The sequence below is a fragment of the Anthonomus grandis genome, chromosome 7 (assembly GCF_022605725.1).
Source record: "Anthonomus grandis grandis chromosome 7, icAntGran1.3, whole genome shotgun sequence".
Taxonomy (NCBI): domain Eukaryota; kingdom Metazoa; phylum Arthropoda; class Insecta; order Coleoptera; family Curculionidae; genus Anthonomus; species Anthonomus grandis.
In genome coordinates, this window is record NC_065552.1 from 213,171 (window position 1) to 228,975 (window position 15,805).

Consider the following 15,805-nt stretch of genomic DNA (forward strand, 5'->3'; position numbering starts at 1 on the left):
TTCGATATGCTACCTAGAGTCTTTTTTTTATCGGTGCTACGCTATAAAATAACTTGTGGACAGCATAATAAACTGTGGCATGATTGAGCCTGCATGGAGCCTAATAAACCGCGGAATTATCAAATATACCCCATGGATCAAGATTCGATATGCTGCCTACAAGATTTTTTTGCATCGGTTGGTTTTACGCTATAAGAAAGACTGCGGACAGCATAATGAATAGTGGTAGTATCAAATTTATTTAATATATCAAAATTTGATATGCTGTCTACATTTTTTTAATATTGGTCCTACGCTGCAAAAAATTTTGCAAACAACATAACGCTGCTCGCTGTATTGTCAAATTGAAGAGGTTCCATATGCTGTTTATAGTGTTTTTTTTTTTGCATCGGTGACAAGGGAGTTTGTAGACAGCATAATAAACCACGGCATGAAGAGTGCTTAGAATATCATTAAGAATTATTCCAACATATCGTTATATTGCAAAAAAAAACTTTTATAGATAGCACACCGAACCTCGGTTAATGACAACATTGAGGTTAAATAAGCTTTTTACAAATTTACCTTGCATCTGCTTCATGTTATAAAAGAGCTTGTAGGGAGCATAATGAACTGTGGCGTTTCCAAATATAGCCTAAGCATTTAGGTTCTAATATGCTGTTTATAATAATAATAATAATCTTTATTTCCAACAGGTTACATATACCCAGTTACAGGAAAATCAATTAAATATGTAAATGTATAAGTACGAATGCATGAATTTTGCTATATAATAAAAAAAAAGTAGTGAGTTTGAGAAAATAAATAATAAAAAATCAACACTAAATTAGGATAAGAATCAAGAATTAATTTGAATCAAAAGAGCAGGAAAATACGCACCATACGCAGGTGACTCAAAATAGTGTCAAATTGTCATGGTGAATGTCACAAGAATCAGCAATAGTGTTAAAGTTTTGACACATAAAGTGAATAGGACTCGGGTACAGAATGTTGGACCTGGCTGTGTCCAAGTTAAAAGCTGGACACTGTCTAGATCCTGGGCGTGGTATATGAAAGCAAATCTTTTGGAAAAGGGATGGGCAGTTAATTTTTGGTTAAGTAAATTAAACAAGAATTTCACCGAATGCATTTCTCTCCTCTTCGCAAGTGACCGTTCAGTATATCTAGAGAGCAGCAGGTTATGGTCAAAACCCCTTGGAGGATAGACTCCATCATCCTTAAAAGCCAAAAATTTAAGGAATCTGATTCTAATAGGTGAATGTGCTGGTTGTAAATGGGATACCAAATGAGGGAGCTGCAGTCCAGCCTGGATCTAACAAATGCATAGTAGAGAATTTTGGCAGTGGCAGTGTTCGAAAAAAGTTTGCAATTTCTAATAATAAAGCCCAGCATGCCAGTAGCTCTAGAAACAGTATCTTCGATGTGAGGGATAAAAGAAAAATGTTGGTCAAAGGTGACTCCAAGATCCTTTAAACAGGTAGACCTTGCCAGAGACTCTCCATTAACTGAGTAATTAAAGACAACTGGACTTTTGATTCGAAAGTAGCTGGCCACATTACACTTGGAAACATTAAGGTTAAGCCGGTTCAAAGTGCACCAATGGTGTACAGTATTCTTGCAGTTGACCACAATCTGCTATAGAGTCAATCCTATGGAAAAACTTTAGGTCATCAGCATATGCTAACCGAGAGCAATTGAGGGTGGAGATCAAGTCATTAGCGAAAACGTTAAAGAGAAGGGGGCCCAAGTTAGAGCCCTGAGGAACTCCAGAGGTGGGTGAAAAACAAGCCTTCGATCACTACAAAGTGAGAGCGGTCAACTAAATAGGAGTTAAGGAGCTTTATCAAGCGATCGGAGAATCCAAACTGGCGTTTAAGCTTATTTAATAGGATGAAGTGGTCAATCTGGTCAAAAGCCTTTTGAAAGTCTGTGTAGGTAACATCGATTTGACCTCTATCATTAAGTGCTTCGCACACAAACTGAGAGAAGAATGCTAGGTTTGTAGTACATGAGCGGCCAGAAACAAAGCCATGTTGATCGTTGGCCAGCATGGACTTAACCTTGGAAAAAATTAATTTATAAAGAGCCAACTCGAATAACTTTGAGAAATTGCACAGAATGAATATAGGGCGGTAATTCTCAATTATTCCAGCCTCGCCCTTTTTAAAGATAGGGCAAACTTTGGCTTGCTTCTAGATATTGGGAAAAATACCTGTGTTAAGGATCAGATTAAAAATGTGGAGCAGAGTAAGCTGTAAGTGCAACAGAGCAGTCCTTAGCTAAAAAACTAGGAATTAGGTCTGGGCCAGAGGTCATTTTGCTTTTAAGACACTTGCTCGCCATTATAATGACGGTAGCCGCGAGCGCGACGACGTCTATGCAAGTTAAGGGAGGTTCAGAGACGACAGGATGATCGCTGATAAGTGAGTTCGTGTATACACTCCTGAAATAATCTCCAAAAGCGGACAAAATGCTGTCATGCAGGCGTATTGTATGATTGGTTAGAAAGCTTCATTGAGCCGGGAATTTGAGACTGATTACGTTTGCTTGGAATAAAAGACCAAAATTCACTCGGATCGGAGGTTATTTTGTTCTCAATACTATGGCTTGTGCAGTTAGAGCTTTAATTGTCTTGCGCAGAGATCTAAATATCTCTAGATGATGATTAGACTTGGAAGGTTGTTCAGTATATCATAAAAAAACATCACATGCAGAGTTGACGTCCTGCTGCACCATGACAGGCGACCAATCAGTATCTAGCAGCAGCTGATATAAAAGCGGATAGTTAGCCTTTCTAAAATTAAATTCCTTTATTTCAGGTTTATTAAGGGCTAGGTTATTGAGAGAGATAAGGCCTTTATAAAGTTTTTTTGCATTACTTCTATGCTACAAGAAATGTATAAATGAATTGTGGCATGAAAAGTGCTTGTAATATTATTGAAAGTTATTCCAAGATATTATTGCAAACAGAAAATTTTTATAAACAGCATACTACATATTGGCATTTATTTCTAGGTTAATCAATGTATTTGTATAACATTGAGGGTCAAGATGCTCTGTACAAATTTTCCTTGAATCTGTTTTATGTTATAAGAGAGCCTACAACCATAATCAACCGCAATATTATCAAATACAAAGGAATGAGGTTCGATATGCTGTCTACAAAGTTTTTTTTTGCAATAGTCAGCATTATGAATTGAGGCGTTGTCAACTTTACTCAATATATTCAAGATTCTATATCCTGTCTCTACAGGGCATCGGTCTTCTACGACACAACTTGTGGATAGCATAATAAACCGCGACATGAAGAGTACTTGGAATATCACCGAAAATTATTTCAAGAAGGCATTATACTGCAAGAAAAGTTTTATGAACAGCACTCCAAATTTATCTCTAGTTAATCAATGCATTGACAACATTGAGGTTCAATATGCTCCCTATAAATTCTTCTCGCATCGGTTTCATGTTTACCAGAGCTTGCAAGGAGCACAATGAATGGTGGCACTGTCAAATATGACAATCGAGTTTCAGTATGCTGTCCTATGCTACAAGAGAGCTTGTGGGCAGCATAATAAACTGCGATACTGCTACAATAAGCTTCATTTCTTGTATTCGCTTATTTTACAATCATTTCAAGTATTGGAGGCATTTTTATAAAATAAAAAAAAAAGGTTTTCTCTCGTGTCCAAAAATTGGGTTTGACTTTGAAGGTGTTCGCTCCCTTTAGAGTTCAAAACATGGTATTTTTAAGAATGTGCCTTACAAATATTGCTTTGGTTCTTAATCTATTTATGGATCTGAGGAGAACATAATGAATCGCGGTATTATTCGAATAAACTTTAATTGCTTAAAAAATTACTCAACTGCCTGGAATAATAAAATTAATTATCGGCCTAAAATTTAAGGAAAATCACGGTTAACCTTGCTTTGAAGTTTTACGACTCAAACATCAAAAATTTGACAGTAACTTTAATGTCACAGGATTGTAGGCATCACAACGAATCTCAACATCATCAACATTAATAATTTCCTAGCTAGTCAAAATACAAACCAGTGCAATAATAATGAACTGAATTTATCTACTGTATTGAGGTTCAATATGTTTTCTACTATTTCTCTTAACATAAATTTCATGTTACAAGAGAGCTTGTGGACAGCAAAATGAACCACGGTATTACTCAAACAGTTGCTTGGTATTTGAAAAAGTAATTATCACAATGCAGTTCAAAGTACTCTATACAGGGTGAGTTTTTTAAAGTGTTACAATGCGATATGTCAAAAACGGCTGCAAATTTTTTTTTGACATTTTGGTGACATTTCAAGTATACCGGGGGGCACTTTTTGTGATATTTTTTACATTTGTCCCTTCATCTCTATAAGGAAGTGACCTGGAGGGTCACTTATCCTTATATTAAATGGAATGACGGGTTTTTTATTCTTAAATACGAAACTACATAAAATATGAAGTCTGTTTACAAAAAATTTTTAAAATTGACGTGTTAATAACATGTAAATTGTGTTTAAAAAGAAAAAAATTGAAGGGAATTTCAGTGTAGAAGTAGATATGTTGTTAATTTTGGGGGAGTGCAGAAAAAATTATAGGGAGACTGCAGTAGTGTGGGCCGAGAGGTTTCCGGATATTCCAAAATCTCATATGGCCTTTAAGAGACTGGAGACCAGAAGTCGTATTAAAACGCAAACAGATGAAAATAAGGCAGTTGCTGTATTAGGAGCAGTAGCTATTGATCCTCAAATCAGTACCAGGCGGCTTGCTTTAGATGCTGGAATTAGTCAATCATCAATTATAACAATTCTGCACCGGTACAAGTTTCATCCTTACCACATTACACTTCATCAAGAGCTTTACGGACATGATTTTGAGAATCGCATTGATTTTTGCACTTAGATTTTAACTAAAATGCGTGAAAATAACCATTTTTTGAGAAACGTTATTTTTTCTGATGAGGCTTCTTTTAATAATTGCGGGCAGGTAAGATTTAACTTATTTAAATTAGAACATATTCAAGTTTTGGTTGTTTGTTTTTCTAAAAGGTAAACAGGCACAACATGCATTACTGGGCAGCAAATAATCCTCACTGGATGAGAACTGTACCAAATCAACATCCCTGGTCTGTGAACGTATGGTGTGGTATTTTCGAGGATAGAGTTATTGGTCCGCATTTTTTCCAAGGTCATTTAAATGGACAGGTCTACACAGATTTTTTAAGAAATCAGTTACCTCGTCTACTAAACCAAAATTTAAATCCTAACGTATGGTTTCAGCAGGACGGAGCTCCACCCCATATATGGCATTATGGGGTGGAGCTCCGTCCTGTACTGGCTCCCAGGCCCGTACTTATTTAAATGAGATTTTTGAAAACAGGTGGATTGGTCGAGGTGGTCCTGTCAACTGGCCTGCTCGTTCGCCAGATTTGACCCCCCTTGACTTTTTTTTATGGGGATTTATAAAAGACAAAGTAATTGCTAGTGCACCTACAACTCCAGAGGACATGAAGAACAGGATTCGTTTTGCTTGTTCATTAGTGACACCAGCAATGTTACAGCGGGTACGAAACTCATGTCAAGAAAGGATAAGAAAATGTTTGGAAGTCGAAGGCGGTCACTTCGAACAGCTCCTTAGGCATAATACAAGACGATAAATAGTTAAAAAGTAGGAAATAATTTGTTTTTATTGTAGTAGAATATTCGAATTATTTTTAAATTTAATCAAAACATTTTTGATCATAATTCCGTAACCAGCAGAGTAATTTTAAAAATTTTTTGTAAACAGACTTCATATTTTATGTAGATTCGTATTTAAGAATAAAAAACACGTCATTCCATTTAAAATAAGGAAGTGACCCTCCCCCCCTCTTAGGGGATGTGACAATTTGACAACTCATTATTGAAAATTGGCAACAAATTAATTAGCTTTTAAGTTATCGACAGATAAACAAGTGCCAGCATGATACCATAGACCGAATCTAAGAGGCCTCCCGATTGGTCTTGTCGGACCTTCAAAATCCAACTTGTACATTATAACCCACGATCCGCAACAACAAATCATCATCATTATTATTTATTATTCTCGGTCTGGGTTCGACCTTGGCCGCCCGCCATTACGATACAACAACGATGGATCGGACTCGCGATTTATGCGCCTCTTCGTCTTAAATAAAATAATTTTCAATTTATTGACGGAAAGATCGATCGTCGCATTCATTATTCCTTGATATAATATGACAAAAAAAAAAGACGCGGATGACATACATAAAAATGAGCGGCAACAACGCTTAAATAACACCAACCCAACGACCCGAACTTTAGATTATTTTGTAACGCAGTTTACTTGGGTTTTTGACTGCCTGATTGTTCGTTCACCCCTGGGGCTTGCACGACCTCATCGCGGCATACGACTCGATATCAGATTTTTTTTCTCGGTTCGGATAATGCATTTTTTGGCTCAATTAATACAAAATAAACTCCAAGTGACAAGTCTTAAATATATCGGAATATGAAGTCAAAGGATGGAACACGTGTTTCGCCTATAATAGGCATCTTAATGTATTCAGTACTAAAAAAAGCAAAAAAAGCAACATTACATGACTACCACGTTTATTTGTTTAATATGTGGTAACTATGTCTCCGTCCTATTTTATCAATTTTAAGTTTTAATTTTTATCCTACAGTTGTAGCCAAATAGTGATGTTTTGTTTTTCTTTTTTATTAATGATTACACAAGAAGATTTGATGATGCCTAATATGGGCGAAACCGTTGACCGTATATTCCAAAATATTTGAGACTTGAGATTTCAGTTTTGATGATTAAAGAAAAAAATGGTTCGAGTAACATATAATGAGTAATTGTAGTAGTTCCGTTGTACATATTCTGAGTGGGAGTACCTATATGTATCACAATTAAACAAATCTATCCCTGAATTCCTAAAGCATAGAGATTTTTGTCATTTTAATTTAGAATTGTTTGACTTTTATATGAACCAATTATAGATTTCAACAGCAATATAACTCAAGATTCGCTTGATGCCTTCGTTAAATCAATAACTAACTAACTGATCAACCGACAGAATTTTTTCATATTTTTGCTCCAATAAAGTTAATTAAATTCGAGGATTTCCGTCATCTAAATTACCACTAAGTTACGATTATCATAATAAATGACAATAATCAAAAAACGAATTACTTATCGTTAAAAATACAAACAATCATTAGTTTAAGCAAAAAAGAGTAGTAAATAAAAAAAAACATTAATTTTTACAAGCCGTCCACAGAATCCAAACAGCTGCACCCTACAGTACCGATAAACTTTGTTCTTACAGGGGTGGGTCAATAAGTCCGTGACTTTTTATATAAAAAGTTATTTTATTTTTCAACATAGTCGCCTTTGAGTTCTATGCACTTAGTCCAACGTTTCTCCAATTTTTTTATTCCTTCGGAAAAATATGATTTGTTGAGGCATTTGTTTGTTGAGAGATGATTTCGTCGTTGGAGTCAAATCTCTTTCATTTCTTTAAGTTTGGGAATAGGAAATAGTCACTGGGGGCTAAATCTGGAGAATAGGGCGGATGAGGAAGTAATTTGTAAACTAATTCATCGATTTTTGCATATGTGTGGACCCTTGCATTGTCCTGGTGGAAAGGAACTTTTTTTTCTGGCCAAATATGGTCTTTTTTTTCAGTTCCTCATTAAATCTATCCAATAAGTTAGTATAATATTCTCCATTGATTGTTTCCCCCTTTTGAAGATAGTCAATGTGGATTATACCGCGTGCATTTCAAAAAACGTTCGCCATGACTTTATTGGCTGACAAACCCACGTTTGCCTTCTTGGGCGCCGATTCACCCCGAGAAATCCAATGTTTTGACTGCTGTTTGGTCTCCGGCGTGTAGTGGTGGATCCACAGTGACAAAACGACGCAAAAATTCGTCCATTTTGCGGTTGAATAACGCCAAACACTCCTGGGAAATTGTCACACGGTTGCGTTTGTGGTCGATTGTGAGCAAACGCGGCACCCATCTTGCGGAAAGCTCTCTACCCAATGATCTCTCATACCCAAATGATCATTCAAAATTGAAACTACTGAACCATGTGAGATGCCTATGGCTTCCACAATCTCTCTCACTTTCAATCTCCGATCGGCTAAAACCATATCGTGAATTTTTTCGATTGTTTTAGATGTAGAGACCTCGACTGGGCGTCCAGAACGTTCGGCATCTTCCGTGCTTGAAATTCAGTAAACCACTTCTTTACCATGGAAATGGATGGTGCAGAGTCCCCATAATATTTATCAAGTTTAGCCTTGGTTTGATAAGATGGTTTTTTTCCGTAAAAAATAATGCTTAATGAGCACACGAAATTCACTTTTTTCCATTTTCTTCTCAAAACGAGTGGTAGTCTGCTATCAACAGCTGTCAAACACAAACTAAATGACGCAGCTTGGTCAAATGTTGACAGGCGTCAACTGACAGTTCTCTGTTGACATGAGCAGAGTTGCCATTTCCATTAAAAGGCGGGAAATTCAAAAAGTCGCGGACTTATTGACCCGCCCTCGTACTTTTGTTTTTATTACCAATTTGTTTTTTAGAGAGTTCTTTTTTTTGAAGGTAGAAGATTATTTTCTTATTTTTTGACACCATAAACTTCTTTTTTTTTTATTATTTATTACATGTGGATCTCGTATAATAGTGTGTTTAGAAGGATGAATGCAAGTGAAGGTTTTTCTTTTGTTCATTTTAATATACGATCGTTATGCGCAAGTTTTCATGATTTTCAGGAATCTGTGACAGAGGAGAGATTTCAGGTGGTGGGTCTGTCTGAGACCTGGCTCAATGATTATATACCCACTGAAAGTTTACATATTCCAAATTACAATCTTATTAGAAGGGATAGAGATGGACGGGCTGGTGGGGTAGCATTATATATACATAATACTCTGAAATTCAAAGTTTTAAAACCTCCAGAACAAAGCAGTCTTCTTAAATAGATTTGGGTAAGTGTTAAAATACAAGGTAAAACAATATATTTTGGTTCTCTATATAGACCCCCTAGTTTAAATGTTAATGAGTGCCTCGAAGATTTGGAAAATACCCTGGTGAGTTTCATGCCATGTTGCAATCATATCTTTTTTGGTTCTGATTTTACTATAGATATTTCACAAACCGATAGTGCTGCTTGTAAACATTTATTTCGCTTGTTAAACAAATATAATTTGTCCCAACCTATACAATCTCCTACTCGCGTTAGTGAAAATAGTACCTCGACTCTAGATTTATTAGTTACGAATTCGCCGGATATGTCATCTAAAGTGGAGGTTATTAAAATGGATGATATATCAGATCATCATTTGGTTTATTCAGTTTTGCGATTAGAAAAAACTCGTATACCAATTTCATTTCGAACCTATAGGGATTATTCTAATTTTAACTTAGACATTTTCCTGGCAGATCTTTATGCTATAAATTGGGATCTTATTTTCACTTTCAATGATGTTAATCATATGGTTTCTTTTTTGAATGAAAACTTAATCAAAATTTTTGATGCTCATGCTCCAATGAAGATTTACTAAAGCACCAGCACCTTGGATAACTCCTAATATAAAGTTTATGATGAGGTTAAGACGTAAAGCCCTATCAAAATATAAAAAGTTAAAAACCGAAGCAGCATTTAATGAATATAAGCAAATCCGTAATTATGTAACGTCAGCTGTTCGAAATGAAAAAAAAGCGTTTCTACAACATAAATTCAAAACTGACCCTAAGTCATTTTGGAAAACGTTAAAATCTTTAAACATCAGTGACTGCTCGAAGTCATCAGAAAATATTCTAGAATATTCACCTTTAGATTTTATTAACTTTTTTGTTAATAGTGTACCAAAAGTAACTTTAAACTCTGGTAATGATATATTTCAACAATATTCATCAAATGATCCCGCTTTGAATTTGGAAAATCAATTTAAATTTAATCAGGTAAACGAAGAGAGCGTAAATAAAGCCATATCACAAATTAAAAGTACTGCTATGGGTTCTGACTGCATTACCATGAAAATGATTAATCTCGTAACACCTCATATTTCCCCGCATCTAACATTTATAATAAACTATTGTATTTCCATGGGTGTTTTCCCGGATGCTTGGAAAAAAGCTGATATAATCCCTGTCCCTAAGATTGGAAATCCAACGGAATTATCGCACTATCGTCCTATAAGCATACTCCCTGCCATGTCCAAAATTTTTGAAAGAATTGTTAATGATCAGCTTAATGAATTCTGCTTAACTAAAAATTTGCTTCCACTAACACAGTCGGGTTTTCGTGCAAAGCATAGTACCAGTACAGCTCTTCTTCATATTTGTGATGATATATTTAAAGCTCTTGATCAGAAAAAAACAACAGTTTTAGTATTGCTGGACTTTAGTCGTGCATTTGACACACTGGATCATTTAATTTTATTGGCAAAGCTCCAATATTTTGGGCTACATACTTCTGCTCTTAAACTGCTAAAAAATTATCTTTTAAGTAAGAATTAATTCTATTCTATCTGAATATTTGCAGTTGGATCAGGGTGTCCCGCAGGGAAGTATTCTTGGCCCCTTACTCTTTTTGTTATATCTATGTGACTTTCATAAATTCCTTCGAGTTTGTGAATCACACCAGTACGCCGATGACACACAGATCTATCGTTCATTTAACTTTATGGAGGCCATAGAAGCTGTGAATGCTATTAATTTGGATCTTTTAGCCATATCTGACTTGTGTAAGAGTCACAGACTCGTATTGAATGCTGCAAAGTCCAAACTCCTTGTCTTTAGCAAGCCCCTTCCAGATACCGTGAAGATCAGCATAGATGGATCTCCTTTACCTCCTTCTAATAACCAGAAGAATTTGGGGATTGTCCTTGACACGGATCTCAGGTTTGAGGGGCATGTGTCGAATTTGTTGAGGGCATGTTTTTATAAATTAAAAATACTCTATATGAACAAACAGTTTTTGACAGCTGATATTAAACTACATCTTTGTGATACATTAATTTTGTCAATCGTTAGTTATGCTCAAGTTCTGTTTTGGCCTGCCTTGTATCAACGTGAAAAGAATAGCCTTCAGAAAATTCAAAACGCGTGCCTCAAGTTTAGTTTTGGTATGAGTAAATGCGACCATGTCACTCCCCTGTTGGTCAGATCAGGGTGGCTTTCTTTGGATGAACGCTTTGTACTGCAAATGGCTACACTAGTCCATAAAGTTGTGCTTTTCGGACAACCAGCTTATTTATCTAATAAATTAATTTCAAACTCCAAAATTCACGGCAGAACCACACGAAACGCGCATAATTTTGTTATTCCAGGGCATAAAACTGCAAAATTCCAGGGCTCATTTAATTACAATGCTCCAAAAATCTATAATGCACTACCACTTGAAGTTAAGTCTCTTCTCTCTGTAACAACCTTTAAACAAAAAACTAAAAATAATATTTTTCAAAACCGACATAGGTAATCATCTCTGGTCCTTCATTGAAGTACATAGCAGATTGTATTATATTTATTATTTTACATTTTTATTCTGCTATTATGTTCTATAAAATTTTGCATTTGTGCTTATTAATATGGTTAGATAGAGTAGCTTTAAGCTAGATCTCGCCATTACTTATTTAGTAGTTAAGAAAACATGTATTTTTATGCTGAATAAAGAAGACATTTATTATTATTATTATTATTATTATTATTATTATTATTATTATTATTATTATTAATGTTTCTCCCACCTTATATTTAAATTTTTGGATATTGTATTTTTTTATTATATCCGATAAGGAGTTGTAATATTTAATCGAGTTTGAAACCTGGTAGTGTGACATTGTGGACCTTCTTCTAAATTATAATGCTTTTCTTGGTTTTATGTGGATGCTCTCAGTGGTTTTAAGAGTTTGTAAATAAATCGTATTCCTTAGACTAACTCGGCCCTTAAATAACATTTATAACAACTAGAATACTTTCTCGAAAGATGGCGCCCACACTGACAGTTCGTTCATCTGTCACCCACCCTTAAGCCACACCCAAAAACAAATGAGGAAATCACTCTGTATATAATATACAAAGCGATGCATAATTGGCAATTAATTTTTAGGTTATGTATATTTTTTTTGGGAGGGGGTTAATAGCAGAAGTCAATTAATTCTAAGGGTGAGTCGATTATGAAACTTTTAAGGTTAAAAGAAACTTTCACCCACGGTATAGAAACCCACCGCAAGTTCGCTCACTTGCCATAAAGATAAATTCCAATTGAATGTTAAAACAATCGAGTAGTTGGCAATGGCACAGAAAGCAGCCGTACATTGTGTAACAACAAAATAAAATTGGCACTAACCGTGAATAGAAATCTGGAAAGAAAGACGCGTCGTCTTCGTACGGCGGGGTAACGTTCAAATACATCGCGCTGGTGTGATCCAGCATCACAATCTCCGATCCAGAAATTCCTTATCACAGCATGCACACTTAAGTTACGTTCACTTGACTAGACTAACGGTAATCAGACACAATATTTGCACAGCCACACTTTTCTTCTTTATTATTATCATCAACAATATTCCTTTAGCACCGTAATCCATGGCGGCCATGGAACCGACCGCCGATGCACCACCACAACATCAACAACAAACACCAGTTTATCAATCAATCATCGGCCCGGACAAACTTAACATAGGAAAACCAAAAGACAACAAAAAATGATGGACACGACGCGTTGTTTTAGTATCAACCGGAGATTTTCACTTTTTTTTCCACGATTTTCAATTTTTTTTTTTATTTTCCACGAGCGTCGACGAACGGACGTTGAATGACGTCGTCGCGACGGCCGCTAACCACTCAATGAAGTCGGCTGCTGTCGCGGCACTTCGTCGTGCCGCTCCTGCTCCTGCTGGTTCGCGGACGCAGCGGGTCAACATCTGCAGGCGAAAAGGACAAAAAAGATTTTTTTGAGTTTTGGTACCGTCATTATACGTTATGAAGCCCGTACGTACCATGAAAATACTTTACCTTATTTGCAAATATCTAATAGCGTCTGTAATCTATCAGTAGAAGCACACCTTAATCTGAAATTGAGTATTTCTTTCATTCATTATATATGGTATTTGGCAGTTGTATTATGTCTTATCAGTGAAAGTGACAGATTGGGTGGTTCATTTTAGTGTTTTATTGTGCTCCAAGGATAAAAATTGAATGACCTAGATGAAAAAGGGCCCATCATTGAAAAAGTGGATTTTTCAGGAAATGCAAAAAATTGTATTTCGGATAAAGAAAGTAAAATGTAATATATGAAATTGACCTATGTATTTGTGACATATTTCAAAATGTTTTTACACCAATTTTTTTTCTGAAAATATATGTCTACAGGATATACAGGGTTACAAAAATTCTAAAAATGGGCCCTTTTTCTTCCAAGTGATAATCTATTGAAGATTACAAAAGAACTACTAGAAAATAAAATGAAAAACAGGAAATGAAAAATATTTATTTGAAAATCTAATTACGTTTTTTTATACAGAAATATGTTTTCCATGAGCTAAGGGTCTTCCTGATCATCCTCGTGTGTACATGTAGCACCTGACAAGGTATCAAGTATCATCTTTCAAAAACTTGCAAAGCTCCTTGATGTTTTGTAGTTTTAGGGCATTTATTGGTATATCACCAGAATAAGCAAGCTTTTCGGGTATAGGGACACGTTCAACGCCAGGTTTCAGAAGACGAAATACATCGGGACACACACCATTCAAAGAAAAGCTGCCAAACATGAAGTACTTTGATTCAGCTTTAAAGTCAAAGAACTTGTATTTGGTTATTTGAAACTTTAACTTATTTGTGGTGAAGGTTTTTTTAAAAAACGGTTTAGACAATCCGGCTACAAAGTCCTTTACCATATTGCTTTTAAGCTCAACAACGGTAAATTTGGTACTTATGATGCTGTTCCAATTTGAAGGCGATTCAACTACTTCCCTTTTTCTTTGCATTTTTTCTATAACAGCAAAATGCCTGTCACAAGGCAGGAAACTGTGACCCCGTTGTGGAAAAAAATGCTGAACATTTTTAAACTTTCCATTAAGTACCAATGACTGCCAAAATTTTAGCATGTTTTGGTTATGATTCTGGCTTCTGCAACCGTCAGTAAATATATATAACTTTTTAACAATGCTAGGTAGGAATGCTTCTATGTAATGGTTAAGTACAGAGAGAACTTCGTTACAGCCCCGCTTTGCAATATTTTCAGGCCAAGTATACATAATGCTCTTTGCTTTTTTGCCAGAGTAAATGGACATACAGTACAACCAAAGTTGTCTTTTATAAAAGACATCACTAGTACACATATGTGGACAGGGAATATTTTGTTTAAAGTCGAAGCAGAGAACTTCTGTATCTTCATTTTCTTTAGCTTTCATCAAACATTCTTGCATCTTTGTGTAAAATAGCTTTGCTTTTTTCTTATGTAACTTAAGATCTATTTCATAACCTCTTCTTAATGCGCCATTTTTTTCGCGGGAAATTTTGGCCTCTATTTCTGAACACGTAGTACAAACATCTGAACGAGGGCGACCAAACGTGTAGTTGTAGTTGTCACGAAAATACTGTAGATAAAAAGAATATTTCACTTCACATTTCAATTTTTGGAAATTCAGATCATTTTGTTTGGCGTCGAGTAGGACTTCTGGGTAATGTTTTTCCAGAAACATTTCATACATTTTCAAAACACTCAGCTGTGGTGACAGATACCTTCTTCGCTCACCGCTTGGTCCATAGTGCACAATATAATATGGAAAACTTTGTATATGTGCATCAATATTTTGAACAACAATACCAGATAATTTGTTTTTTCGGTTAGTGTGCTTGCCACGATTATCGGTTGGCACAGCGGCTAAAGTCTTGCATGCTCCAATATTTCGCACCCTCTTGACTCCAATTCCATGAAAACTGGCAAAGCCTTCACGACATACAGATAACACCCTTTCACCGACATGCACTTTATACGAAAAATTAAACTTCTTCTTGAACACTCCCTTTCTTTTTCGGTTTACTGACGATATTGTGTTAAGAGGTTGTAAGTGAACATTCTGGGCCCCATGATCTCCAATCTCATTAAAATTTTTCAATATACGAGCCATCTCTTCTTTTGATAATGATGTAAGACATTTTCGTTTACATCTACACAAAAATAAGATATATTTTAAACTATATACAACATTCTTTACAATCCTAACTTACCTGCATTTGTGACCTGTTTGTCTAGCAGCTTTTCTTCCTGATTTACCAATGTACTCCTCCCCTTTTGCCTTTAACTTTTTATTTTTGACACTTTTCCATTCTTCAATTTTCCTCTTTCTTTTCAATTTTATAACACTTGCTTCCTCATTTTCTAAGACATCCATGATTATATGAATCAAGAAATTAAAATCCAAAAACCACACTGATATTTTATTGTTATTATTATGATTTGAAGGTTATGTTTACAAATATCAACACAAATTATGGGTATTAAACTTGGCGAAAGAAAGGCCCAAGTGTAGCAGATGGGCCCTTATTCTTCTCAGCAGAGAAAAACAGCTGATTCAATCCGTTTTAGAGTACGTTTAGTGGGCCTTTCTTCTACTCGGTATATGCCAATTTTGACAAGGAATCAGAATTCATAAAAAACGGGTTTTCGACAAACTGCACAGATGGGCCCTTTTTCGTCTAGGCTATTCAATTGTTAAAATAAAATTTTATAGTTATACAAAGAGAACAGGTATGTAGAGGAAGCCCCTAAAAACAAA

At 35.5% G+C, this 15,805-nt stretch overlaps 1 protein-coding gene across 6 annotated transcripts in view; it reads right to left on the reverse strand.

Moving 5' to 3' along the window:
- LOC126738915 (nuclear receptor coactivator 3) overlaps nucleotides 1–15,805 on the reverse strand; it is a 139,879-nt gene that overhangs the window by 87,190 nt on the left and 36,884 nt on the right. For 3 of the 6 annotated variants that reach the window (XM_050444395.1, XM_050444399.1, XM_050444397.1), the window contains exon 1: nucleotides 12,373–12,871. The exons of 1 other annotated variant lie outside the window; for it this stretch is intronic. In XM_050444395.1, the coding sequence (XP_050300352.1) occupies nucleotides 12,373–12,458 (86 nt within the window). In that variant the 5' untranslated portion in view covers nucleotides 12,459–12,871. Of the gene's footprint in view, nucleotides 1–12,372; nucleotides 12,872–15,805 lie in introns of those variants that run through there. 2 more of the 6 variants (XM_050444396.1, XM_050444394.1) reach the window with 1 other exon arrangement.